We start from the raw sequence: 13,696 nt of genomic DNA, 5'->3' as shown, positions 1-13,696 counted from the left end.
CACACACACTGCACCGTCCGCCCCCTGAGCGCCCAGGCGGAGGTGAACGCCATCCCTCATGAGGACACTGCTCAGGGGTCAAATAAGTCTGCCTTGACGTCAGTAAAATACGAGGAAGATAAACAGGTTTCCTATGTGAAGAAGACTTTCACCGTTCTTGAACAATTCCCTCCCTGAACCAAACGGGCAAACAGCTCCCAAACTCATTAGATTAGAAAAAAGGATAAAATTAAGTGAGCACATGTACTGCCAAGTTGGTGGGCTGCACCCTACTACCAGAGTATAACTCTCAGGGGCTTGGGGGGTTTGCTTTTCCTAACCTGCTTTGTGAGTAATCGAGAGGTGGGCCCAGGCCTGGCTCAGGGAAAAACATTAAATAATAACATTTATTTACTGCCATTTCAGACCTCCCCGCTATGCTTCTCCCCTAACCTCCCATTCTGCCCCCGATGACCTACAGGTCGTTGCCCCCGCGGTCTTTCTCCCGTCGCCCCGAGTAACTGGGCGGGCACTGGAGGAAATCATTTCAATTACGGCAGCAGAAAACAGCCTGCGATGGTCTAATCAGGGAATCAACCTAAGTATTAGGAACACCTGCTTTTCTTCAGTGCCTTTAAAAGTGAGAGGAATTTTAACTCAATTTCTCAATATGCAGATGAAAACAACAACCTGCTCAAGGTCACACGGCTCAAATGGCCGATCAGGACCCACACGCGAGACTCCACGGACCATGCACTGACTGCCCATGGAAAGTACGTGGAAAAGGAGAAGTTTGAAATGTAGAAATTGCTAACTGTTAAAGGCTCTACATATCAAAAAATGGTAATAGTTGGGAACCAAGGGGATTTCCTATAATCAAAAAGAGAAAAAAAATCTCACTGAAACAGTGAGCTTTTCCTTCTATCTACAGGCCCAACCTACAGTATATATGCTGTTGGCGCCAAAAAAAAAAAAAAAAGAAAAGAAAGAAAGAAAGAAATATAGTATCATGTTAGCGTCTATTTCTTTATTCTAAAATGGTGATGTTTTAGGAATATAGGGTAAAAAAATAGAGAAATTAAAGATGAAAAATTAATGGATGTCACAAATGTCCTCAACCTCTTTGAAATTCTCTAAATAAATCTCACAAGATATGATATAGGTCCAATCATGAAGTCTCACATTAGCTTGGTGACTTCCATTTTAGTGTATTACAGAGATGCTAACTCGCACCCTTGTGCACCCACAGAGAGCCCATCTTGCCACACACCGACGCCTTCCATGTGATGCACTACCACGGGGTTCTATCCTGAAGAAACTCAAAAGTCCTCTTCAGAAACAGTAGGAATGTGGTGGACAAATTTCCAGTTTGATTCTACTTAGGCAACTTCTAGTTTCATTAGAATGGATCTGAAGTGATTGTAATGTCTTGACTGTGGAACCGTCCATGGGCAAGTACAGAACACCCTCGACAGCCCTGTTGCATCCGCCTAAAGCGTGAGACACAGACTCGATCTGAGACTGGAGTTGTCGCCCAGGACCACAGTATCCACCGGTTCTGATGGTCAGAGAACAGGGAAAAAAAAGACTGCAAAAGGCAATTCATCATATAATTGGCTCTCATTGTAAGGGAGTCATATTCTTAATACTGGGCATTAAATAGTACCTAGAAAGCACGCGCTGTGAATTTCTCATGGAGGAGCAGAGAAGAGGACACAAAACAGTCAAGTTTTGGTGGGAGCCCAGGCTCCAGGGAAAAGTCTGTAATCTGAAGCAAAATTTGGGAAGTTGACAACATCCAAGCAGAACTGCAGTGTGAGACCCTAATTCTCATGCAGAATTCTCAGTGCTTTCCCTTCAGACAGAAAGGAGCTTGAAAGCACATTTTCCTAAAACAGAACAAAACTAAACTAAAGTCATCTATTTTAAAACTGTTTTTCTAGAACTGAACTTGCTCATTCTTCTAGGACCTTGTAACATTGCATCCATGGAACAGGTGTGGAAGGAATACCGGGTAGCTCAGGTAGCTCAGGTAAGTGGACCTTCCCCAAGTTTATGAAACATACTTATTTATATGCTGAAGACGCCAAAATACTAACTTAATTATCATAAACGTACTAAGTTAATTTTATTCCGCCCTCCTCCCCGTCTGCAAACACAAGCACTGCCAACGGAACTTTGAATGTAGTCACTGGTTAATCTCTACAGCACTAATTCTGTTTCATTTCTGTCTCATTCTCTAAAGTAATTATCCCACTTTTTTTTCTTTTTTTTTTTTTTAAGTAAAATAAACAGATTGTAAAAAGACCGAGATCTTCCCAGGCTCATGAGAACTCCATTTGTTCAGGAATTTACTAGTTGTTTCTCAGCAAAATTCAGTTCAGTTTTACTATGCTTAAGGGAGAAAAATAAAAGCACAAACACACGCCTAATCAAATGGGCAGATGTCAAGATTTGAGGGGAAATAGGAAATGGTTAGAGAAAGAAATGAGATTTTTTAAATGAACACTCAGAAAGACATAACATTTGTAGCTCCTTCAGGCTTGGACACAAGATCCCTGAGGAAATGTTCAGGGGTTCCTCCTTCAAGGCCCAAGTTTTTTTGTTTTGCTTTGTTTTGTTTTGTTTTTTAACTACAAATTCATGTAAAAGAAAATTGTTATATCAGAATCACTCATTTGCCTCAGAATGACCAGTATCCTTCTGCCTTCTCAAAATAAAGTATCAATTTTCCTTATAAAACTTCAGAGGTTTTGTGTTTATAGCCAAAGGCCAGAAAATGAGGAACTATTTTCTGCAGTTCATCTTCTGGGGTAACAAGTTAATCTCAGTGTCCACCAGTCCATCCTACCAGAAATTTTAGCTCAAAAATTAGCACTAACATGAGAAAGATGACGTTCTGAATTAAACTGTAACAGTTTTTATTAACATATAATGTATTTTTTGTTTCAGGGAACAGGTCTGGGAGTCATCAGTCTTACATACTTCCCAGCACTCACCATAACACACATCCTCCCCAGAGTCCATAACCCAACCACCCCATACCTCCCCTACCCCCAGCAACCCTCAGTTTCCTGAGTTTAAGAGTCTGTTATGGCTTGTCTCCCTCCCCGGTCCCATCTTGTTTCATTTTTTTCCCTCCCTACCCCTGAATCTCCACCCTGCCTCTCAATTCCTTATATGAGAGCTACCCTGTGGCCCAGCACTCACGCTCCTGGGTATTTACCCTAAAGATACAAACGTAGTGATCTGAAGAGGCATGTCCATCTGAATGTTTATAGCAGCAATGTCCACAATAGCCAAACTATGGAAAGAATCTAGATGTCCATCCACAGATGAATGGATCAAGAAGATGTGGTATATATACACAATGGAATACTATGCAGCCATCAGAAGAAATGAAATCTTGCCATTTTCAACGACATGGATGGAACCAGAGGATATTGTGCTGAGCGAAATAAGTCAATCGGAGAAAGACAATTATCATATAAAAAAACTGTAACTTAATCATTTCTTCAATATAAAGCTCTGCAATGAATGAGAGAGAAATGGCTTAAAAATAACTTCAAACTAGAAACAGGAATCTGACAGGTTCCACTACCTCAGGAGCAAAAGTAAGCATGACTGCTATTTAAGATAAATGAAAATATTAAATCTCTATAAATGAATTTATTTGCTATGGAACCCACCCACATTTTTAGAATTTCATGATGAAAGAATCTAAAACGGATGGCCACAGAACCACCATACTGAATAATGCAGATTCAATTAAAAGAATTCATAGCTACAAATTACCTGGCAAGTTTCCATATGCATACCTCCCTCTAAGTCAAACCCGTCATTTGTTCAAGTTTAAAAAACTGAGAAGAAAGAAAGAAAGGAAAGCACGAGTAAGTGTGAACACCGTGCCTACTTCCTACACCAGCTTCTGCCTTCTGGAGTAAACCTCACAAAATTCCCCTGGGAGTAAAAGAAGTGAAGAAACCAGCAGACTTTGGAAAACGAAGAGGCTTGCTGTGAGGTCCGGGAGACGGTGGTCACCCCCATGGCAGGACCCCACGGTCCTGGGAGCTGCCTCGGCAATCCCTGTGTCCAGAAGCGATTCCTCTCATTCCTGATGCCACCCAGAGCCATGCGGTGTGGAAAACATGCTTCTAAACTTGAATAGAGACTCTTATGACGATCATAGTTTCAGAAAATAAACTCCGAAACTCGTAGACAGGCGTGAGGTAGCCCCGCAACCTGGAAGGAGCCGCGCCTGGCTCACGCAGGGGAAGCCACGGCAGAGAATGAAGTGTGGGTGTGACACGGGGAGGGCGGGGGACGCTTCAAACCACAGGGCCCATGAGACAGTCTCTGATGGAAAGATGTTTTGGTTTCTTTGGTTTTCCCCCATAATAAACCTACACAAGCAGCCACACAATAAAGCTGTACTATTTGAAGAGTAACAGTTTTAAATGGATTTAGAATAGAGCCCAGCTAGACATGAGTTGCATATTTTGATGTATTATCAGAATGACCATACTATAATGGTAGGTAAAATTTAAGTTTTACATTTTAAGTAAATTTAAATTGCATTTTAAGTTTTACAGTAGATTTTCATCTCTTTGGGAGCAAAAGTTGTTTCTTTTATTTTTCTATGATATCTAAGTTTCATTCTCATAATCATCTAATATGCGTTATTTTCATTGCTGTGTAATTAAACAGTAATGGAGAAAAAGTATCAACGATCAGTTAACGAGCTCCTGCTGTTTGTCAGGACCCGCACTACATAGGCGGCTTATATATACAGTCATCTTCATAACAATTATGTGAGGTCGATATGGTTATTCCAGTTTTACAGATGAAGAAACTAAGACATAAAGAAATAAAAAATTGTGCAAGATTATACAAATTTGTAAAAACTAAGTTTGATATAAGTTCACTAATAGTTGAGTAAATGCTAGGAAATATTTTTAGAGTTTTAAAAATAATGTCTAATTGGTACACATTCAGGGAATAACTATTATGTGCCTAATACATAAGTGAATTGATAACATGGCATGGGACCTGGAAAACAGGCAAGTAGGAAAAAGGTTCAGGGCATGTGCGTGTGCAGTGGGAGCTGGGAACTACAAGCGACTTCTTGTTTTCAGCAGGGAGTGACAGCTACGATAGGACTAAGATTCTGGAACTGAGCCCCATCGTAGAAGGTCTCATATGCCATGCTCAGGAGCCTGCACATGATTGTTTCCCTCAGATTCCAGGAGCCAGCAGGTGACGGAGCTGGCAATGACGTGATCAGAGTTCAGTTTGATGTCACAGCAGCAACAGAGGAGCTCGACACACACGTGAGTGGGAAGCGGCCACATAGGAGGCCTGGCTAGGAATTCAAATGCTTTTGCAATTATCCAGGGATTTGATTGTACCTGAACCGAGGCATTTGTGGAAGAGAGGGAAAAGGGGTATATTTGGGAAATACTGAGCAGATAGAACGGTAACATTAAGTGACTGATGGGAATTTTGCTTTAGTGAGCAGGTACGATGATGTTGTCGTTCCCTGATATAAGGAATACATAGGAAACATGCTCTTGTCTCGAAGGTACGCTCATGAGTCGAGTTTTAGATGCGCTGAACCTGAAGAGGTTCTGGCCCGTCCGCGGAAGGTGGGAAGGTCAGGACTGCAGAGAGAGATCTGCGAATTCTCAGCCGTTCGCTGTTACGTGGAATCCTGAGGGAGGTGATTCCCAGATGATCCGGGAAGAGAATAAGCAGGGAAGACCAGGGAACCAGATCCTGTGAGGGAAGAAAGGGGGAGGGGCGAAGGGAGAAGGGAGAAGTCGCCCACGAAGCTGACAGGAAAAGGTCAGGTAGCTCGAGGGAGAACTTTCAGAGAACAGTTTTTCAAGAAAGCCAGAGTGGTCGATTGTATCAGATAATGGAGAAAGCCTGAGAGACAGATTAAAGGGGCCCATCGGAACATCACACATTTTAGTCCTCAGCTTACTGGACCAGCTTAACGGAGCAGAGGAGACAAAATCGGAGCGCACGGGCATGAGAGGGGGCTTGGAGACAGAGGCAGAGGGTGTGCTTCTCCTAGAGCAGCTGGACGAAGAACTAAGACAGGGTGGGAGCCAGACACGGCCTGGGAGGAGCCGGGCTTGTTTACCAGATAAGGGGAAAGACCCCAGAGAAAGGAAGTGGCTGTCCTTAGAGCAAAGAGAGGACGACTGGTGGAGCGAGTTCCCCTGGGAAGTGGGAAACAGACAAAACTACAGAAGGGAAACAAATCCAGAAGCTTCTTCAAAACAAATTCAAAGATTAGGTAAAAGTCAAAAATATGCCACTAAGGTTTGTATCTGTGATGACTGAAATCAGATCGTAGTATCACTTTCTGGGTCTCAGTCAAGTGTTTTAAAATCACCTTCAGGGGTAAGTTCCAAGAGTCCCAGCAGACTGACAGAGGTATGTACATGTTCCCGACTTCAGATGAGGACCCAAAAGTCTGGTGAGGTCAAAACACACTTTGCAGGTTGCAGAACTCCTAAACACCAGAGATGGACCAGAACCAGGTGTTTTCCCAATGACTGTCAGACTGGGCTGCTTTACTCAAGCACACAGACTTTAAGGCTGTGATGCTTATGGTGCAAGCAACATCTCTACTGAGAATATATTTGTTTTCTCTTGCAACTGAATTTGTAATTCTGATTGAGCAGACACCGAAAAGAGAAAAAAAGATGAAAGAAAGAGAGAGAAAGAACTGTGAGATGTCTTTTCTCTTTCCCAGGAGAAATTAAAAAAAAAAAAAAAAAGCATGTAAACATTTTTGAGTTTGAACATTACATCACAGAGCTACAGGGACACTGGAATTCATTAATATTGTTGATGTTGCTACCTTCTCTGTAGAAGGCACATGGATAAGAAGAATCTTGTGCTATCAGAATCCCACTAATTACTTACCACTAGTGGGATTTCTCTTACACACGTTCCTTAGAGAATATAGTCACAGTATAAAATGAAAACACCTTGATTTCTTCTGAAGGGCTTAGTTTTGAACATTTCAATAAACTATCATAAAAACACTAAGGTTGCAATGTGGCTACAACTTTAAGGCAAAATTTTCCATAGGATAGTCTTCTCACTGCAGCAAATGCCAAAAGTAGATACTTTTAAAAATACTGATTATCATGACTCCACAGTCTTACAGGGAATTTAGATGAAATTTACATGGAAAGTAATCAAGAGAAAAGCTGAATTGTGAGTATCTTCCCAACTCCATTATTTTATATAAACTTATACAACTTGGCCAAATTTATATAATGAATCACTTAATAACTAATAATTTTAGACTTTTCCCCTACCATTACTACATATCTCATATGTAAATCTAAATTTTTCAATGTGACCTCAGAGCAAAAAATGGTAGGTCAAAAAATGACTGACTTTTAAACATTTTATAAATGTAATAAAAGGCCAAGTGATGATGTATATGGATTGTCCTTCAAGTAGGAGTACATTAATTAAATAGTTTTCTTCCTGTGATCATAGTTTAACATGATTCCAATCTTGTAAGTCCCAGCTCCTCAAAACAAAGCTTTCTCTTTCTGTTTTTACCTCATTTCCAGCATTATGGGCATTTCTGGAATGATCAACCCCATGAATTGTAGGTCTGCGGTCATAGTGCTAAAATTATGAAGAATATGAAGTAAAAGAGAGAAAATGAAAACTCCACATTCACCTATTAAAATATATTTTAATAACATGCATCCACCGTATAGTAGAACAATTTACATAAGCTACTATCAGTAGGGTTTGGGCATGGAGTTATTTTTCCAGAAATGACAGTGAATCTGCAGTGGTTTATCTATGAACTTTAATTAGGCAGACCTGTAACTGAAGGGAATAACTGGAGTATCAAGTTACCACCAAGTCACAGCTGTGTAGTCTTGGAACAAGAACCTGACTGGCCCACATCAAGATCAAGAGTGTTAGGCAGAGATGTCACACAGTGGTTGACCAACATGAATCAGAATCCCCTAGAAAGCTTCCCAAATCCCATCCAAACCTGCTAAGTCAGGGTATCTGGAAAGGAAAAGAGCCCAGAATCCATACTGGTAACAAGCTCCTCAGATGACCACACAGCCAGCTCAATGTGGACCTGTGGATTGTTTATCACTAACCCAAAGAGTCATGGCCAAAGCATATATTTCTTTATACAAAGACAAATATTTGTATTTATTTGTATTTATAAAAATATATATTTGTATTTATAAAAAAAATTATCTGTATCGAGGTACCTGGGTGGCACAGTCTGTTGACTGTGGCTGATTCTTGGTTTCGGCTCAGGTGGTGATCTCGGGGTCCTGATACTGAGCCGCATATCAGGCTCTGAGGCTCAGGGCTGAGTCTGCTTGAAAGACCCTCCACCCTCTCTTCCTCTGCCTTCCCACCATGTTCTTTCCTCTCTTCTCTCTCTTAAAGATAAAATATTGTCTTTATCTCTCGATCTACAGTCTACATGTAGAGAGAGAGATACACTCTTCAAAGTAAAGCCTCAGTTTAGTTTGGGTAGAAGTTACAGATACTTCTCAATTTATCTGGACAGAATCAGGAAGCGAAGAACTGCAGACTCATTTCAGTGCCTTCCAATGATCTTAGTCTCACACACTACTCAGAAGTGAACAATAACCAGGGTAGATCTGATCACACAACTATATCCTGCCCCTTAAAATTAGAAGACTTGTTCCACTGAAAGTGACTGACACTCACTGGGGTTGGGACTGGAGTTGCTTCCTAGCAGCTATTCTGTCTTTCATATCTTTCATAACATAACTCTATTCAGTAGCATCCACAGCTAGTGCTACCTAGCTAAAACACTACATTTCCTAGCTGCCCCCTTGTAGCTTTGTGTGCCTAGATGACTAAATTCCAGCCACTATAACTTGAAATGGAATGAAGGCCTAATTGTCTCCATGAAAAGAGAGAGAATCACTGCCTTTGCCTCTCATTCTCTATTCAGATGCCTGGAAAGTAAATGTAATGGCTGGAACTCCAGCAGCCACGTAGGACCATCACTCAAGGATTACACCCTAGGGATATGAAAGTAAAGAACTAGAAAGAGATTGAGCCTTTGATGACTTTGTAAAGCTCATATACCAGGCTTTCACTCCTTCACTAAAGGCTTCTTTTAAAGATGGAAAAAAAAGAAATTAAACTATTGCTTTCTGTTAGATGCAGCTGAACCACGATAAAAACATCCATCGTAAAAGTTTGCCTGTCCTACACAGTCCAAAGTATCTACTTTATCAGTATTGAGTTTAAAACAATTTATGCACGGTCAAGTATCTTGAGCTATGTATTCATATTCTCTCCTTCCTTTAAAGTGGTCTGATCCAAGTAAGGCTGAGCAATGAGCATTTGTGTCTTCAAATTTGTATTTTAATGATGAGATAAATGGCAGATGCAGCATAATAAAATGCAAGAGACCTTGATATAAAAAGGACTGTCAGCCCCTCCTCTCTTAGTAATCAGAAGTTGGCTTGGGTCCAGGATATCAGTGTAGGGTTGCAACAAGAGGGTTCCAGATTTATGGTCCATGAGCCAAACTTGGCACTCAGACATATTGCATTTGGCTTAGGCAGTGCTTTCTGAAAACGTTAGTTTTGAATGTCTTAAAGGGGGCAGGCATCCTCAGCTCTCCACCGGCCCACCATCCCCTACCGATGCACAACCACCTACTCCCTCCACTTGTTTACGGCACCTGCCTGGCCTCCGGAAATAAAATAGGACATTTCGGCACCTTTTCTCCTTTCTGTTTCTTCTCTGTTGCTGAAATCAAGGATTCATACCAAAGATGATTTTCTAAGATTAAGTCTGTCCATTTCTAATAGCAAGAATGTGTATAACTCAGTAGGTATTAGAAGTTTGTTTAGGAATGTAACAATTATTATAAATGCACTAGTATTTTCTCCTGCAAAAAACAAATGGGAAACCCTTTTAAAGCTCCCTACCACCACCATCACAAACACAGATACCCAAAAACTCATCAAAATCTGATTTTGTCATTCTAACTCTGATTCTGGTTGCTTAACAGTTTCAATTAATGTTAGCCCAACTTCCTTTCAGTTCTTAGTAATTTATTTTATTTTATTTTTTTCAGTTCTTAAAATTTACTAATAAGTAGCAATGTTTGGACCTAAAAGGCCTAAGACTTGATTTGCTTACTTTTACCTCATTGGCCATAAGTATTTCTATCAGGCAGGCACTAGGCTTATGTTTACACTTCCGGTAAATAACCACAGTCAAACAGATTAGAGATACACCTTGAAGTATTAAAAAGAAAAATATCAAAGTGTGTAAATATCCACTTACATGTGATAACATGTCTTTCCATTTCAAAGGGGACATATTTGTATGCAAACTCAATAGCACATTATATGACTTAGTTATAGCTAAAATTTGAAAAATATACTTGCTTTGCATGTGTACCTTAGTTCGTTCTTTAAAGCATTTACCTGAACTTACTCTTCCCCGAATTTAAAATCACATGGAGTTTCAAAGCTCTGACATGTTTATTAAGCTTGTGTCAAGCCTGAACAGGGGAAACAGAGTCCTGCCAAGTATCCATTCAATGTAACTGAAACCAAAATACGCGCCTGAGTCAGTCCAAGTCACGGAACTCAGAATACTGGATCCTGGAATTCTTTTCTAGATCACCTTTCGTTAGGGCCATACTACTTTCTTTCGCTATTGAATTTTTATCACATATACTCTCCTAGGTAGAGTAATAAGGCAGAGGGATTTATTTTTTGTGGTGTGAATGCGAGGAATTATACTATTTCTATAAAATCTGATATTTGGGATTCCAGTTGCTGTGCTCTTGGTTACACTGGGGGAACAGAGGTTGGTATGGAGATGAGGCAGTTTTGCACCAAATAACAGACGTCTAACATTTGTGTAAATTAATAATAAGAAAAATAAGCTCTCTTTATTTTTCAGAAGCACCTACCTACAGAGTCATTACAGCTATTTGGGGAAGTCTGTTAACAAGTGGCCGATTCCATACACCCTACGAGACAGACCTTCCGTTTATTCCCATGCTCAATTATTGTCACACTTTGTAAAAGTTGTTCTAAAATATTAACAAGGAGCGCTGTGTTAAGTTTAAAGTTGTTGATTGTTTTGGTGGGGGAGGGGAGTGAACTGTCCCCTTAGTAATTAGATTTGCTGCTTCTATTGTAATTTTTCTGTGTTTTTTCTCTCCCCTTTCCTGACGTCCACATCCCAAGTATTTTTCCCCACCCTTCCAACCAATGCATGTTTTTCACACCAATACAAAGAAACGGAAGAGTTTTACTTTTTGTAAATTGCCTCGTTTTTGAAAACATAAAAAGTAACATAAAAAGTTTCAAGTTTTGGGAAGTGCCCCCTCTATGGGACTCTGGACAGATTGTTGGGTCTTCATCTCACATTCTTATTTTCACTCTGAAAATGATTCTTAGAACTCGTGGCCTCTGGACTAATTTTATGATCATCTTCAGAGCAAAAAGACACAGAAGTAGGTATTTAAAAACATATACAGACATCTGCATATCTATAAACACGAAAGTATATGTGAAAGACAGTAACCAAAAGGTTTACATGTGCTAAGTTGTAAAAGCTTGAGTTTGATGTTAAATAATCATGAAAATCTATAATGGCCTATTATGAAAAAGAACATGTCTGGAGAACAAGGACTTAATAATCAGTGGAACCAAATTCAGAATTTTCTTATATTTTATAGCCACCAGGCATTTTGCTCAAGCAGACCACAAACCCAGCCCTCACATGAGCAAACTGCATAGGAAAAAAAGTCGGTAACAGGCAAGGTTCGTCTTAAAATAGAGAAAAAGACAGGAAACCTGCATCTAAAGGATAATGTCCCTGCAAGTGCTCCATGAGAGATACTTCGTCCGAAAGGCGGCAGGGGTGCTGCCTCCGCCATCTGGCAGGGACCCCCCTGTCCTGATGGTGCAGCCGGGAGGGGGACACGGTCTCAGGAATCTGGCTTCTTTCAGCCTCTGTCACGGGAGGTAAAGGGGACTTGCTCTGGGTCAGCAGAAGCAGTTTTAAGATCCCAGATGGGAAGGGACAGAAGGAAAGTGTGTGAAGGGAGGAGAGCCCGGCCGGAGACAAAGGGGAGTCCGTCACCCAGTGGCCGCAGAGGTCCTTGCACACAAAGAATCCTGCGGCCTGAGGTCCCCTGCCCCAGCCCGAGGACAGAGCCCCTCCGGTGACCCTGCCTTCAGGGCTCCGTTTCAAGTGCTCCGCTTTCCTTTCAAAGGTCTCCCCCTCCCCTTGCAGCCGAAAAGGACTCAGCCCGGAGGGACTTGGGCAGCAGTACCCCGTGGTGTCCTCTGCCCAGCGGGGTCTGCAGACAATCTGACGTCCTGGGCCGCTCCCAGGTGCTCCTCTGCGCGCCCGGCCCCACTCCCCACTGCAAGTGCCCCCGCGCCCTCTCCCTCCCCTGGGCTGTGCATCCCCATCCCCAACCCGCAGGACACAGCACAGGCAGCGCAAAGGGCGAACTCACCATCCTCGCCTTCGTCCTGGGCTCTGGCGGAGACGAACCGCCCTAGTAAAAGGGTCAGCAGGAGGAGAGGGCTTGCTCGCAGCCAGTGTGCCATCTCGTCGCAATGTGCGACATGCGGGTCCTGCTGGGAGCCAGAAGTGACTCTAAGGTTCTTGGAGCACCATGAAGCCGGCCTGGGCTCTCTCTGCTGGGCCGGGGCAGCCTCTGCAAACCCCCTTCCCAGCACCAGCTCCAGCACAGTCTGAGAAAACTTTTTTCAAGCGATGCAGCTTTAAATAGGAAGAATGCTGCCTCCACTTCTTTTCCTGCCCCCTTTCAGCTTGTTCAGGCTCATAACTATCCAGTGTCTGCCAAGCAACGGTCTGATTGATGGTAAACAGCCAAATCAGAGCGCGCCTCTCTGCGTCTCCGAGCCTCCGACTGTCCCTGCGCCGTTTGTGTTTTAAACAGAAATGGGCGCTTAATCACAGAAACAAACTTTTAGTTCTTTTTTTCTTTTCTTCTTCTTCTTCTTTTTTTTTAAGACAGACTGTTAGAAGAAACTACTCCTATTCCCCCCTCCCTAATCCTTCCCCTAGGCACACGCCGCTTCACTTTTTCCCTATAAGCTGAAAAAGACATTAGGGGGGAAATACAGCCGTGTAGCCTCGATTTTGGTGTCAAGATCACCCAGGTCTCTTGTCCACCTTACACTTGCAAAGGATCGAATTTTAACCCTTTCTTTTGACTGAAGAGGACATATTCTCGTCTCCTTGCCAGGTTTTGTTTCTTTTCCCAGATTCTGGAAGGGGACGATTCAAATTGTGCCCAAGTCAAGTCCAGGCAAAGGGATTGTTTCAGACAAATAAATTTGGGATGTGTCATACTTTAAGACTATCTCTGGGTTTCTCCACATCTCTCGTTTATGGGAACACATCTGCAGGTCCATCTTGTCCCAGAAAGTTTTATTCTGTTGAAAACTGGTCTGTGATGTCCCTGTGAAGGGCTGGGAGGTCTGCCGCACTCGAAGCCTCACTTCCAACAGTGGCTCTGCCACTTACCAACTTCGTAAACATGAACCCCTTTATCTCTAGGCACTCCAATTTGCTCATTTGAGGAAAGGGCTTTGCCCTGACCTGTGTGCAGGGTTTAGTGACACTAAAACGAGGAATATGCTATTAACTAAGT

The 13,696-nt window shown here is 42.0% G+C and overlaps 1 protein-coding gene across 2 annotated transcripts in view; it reads right to left on the bottom strand.

Moving 5' to 3' along the window:
• Window positions 1-12,951, bottom strand: part of COL5A2 (collagen type V alpha 2 chain) — a 134,410-nt gene extending 121,459 nt beyond the window's left edge. For both annotated transcript variants that reach the window (XM_082690499.1, XM_082690498.1), the window contains exon 1: window positions 12,530-12,951. In XM_082690499.1, coding sequence (XP_082546625.1) covers window positions 12,530-12,623 — 94 coding nt within the window. In that variant the 5' untranslated portion in view covers window positions 12,624-12,951. The remainder of the gene's footprint in view (window positions 1-12,529) is intronic.
• Window positions 12,952-13,696: the final 745 nt, after the last annotated feature.

This window comes from Mustela nivalis, assembly GCF_964662115.1.
Source record: "Mustela nivalis genome assembly, chromosome: 11".
Lineage (NCBI taxonomy): Eukaryota > Metazoa > Chordata > Mammalia > Carnivora > Mustelidae > Mustela > Mustela nivalis.
The sequence above is the reverse complement of the archived record's forward strand: the minus strand, read 5'-3'. Positions and strand labels throughout refer to the sequence as shown.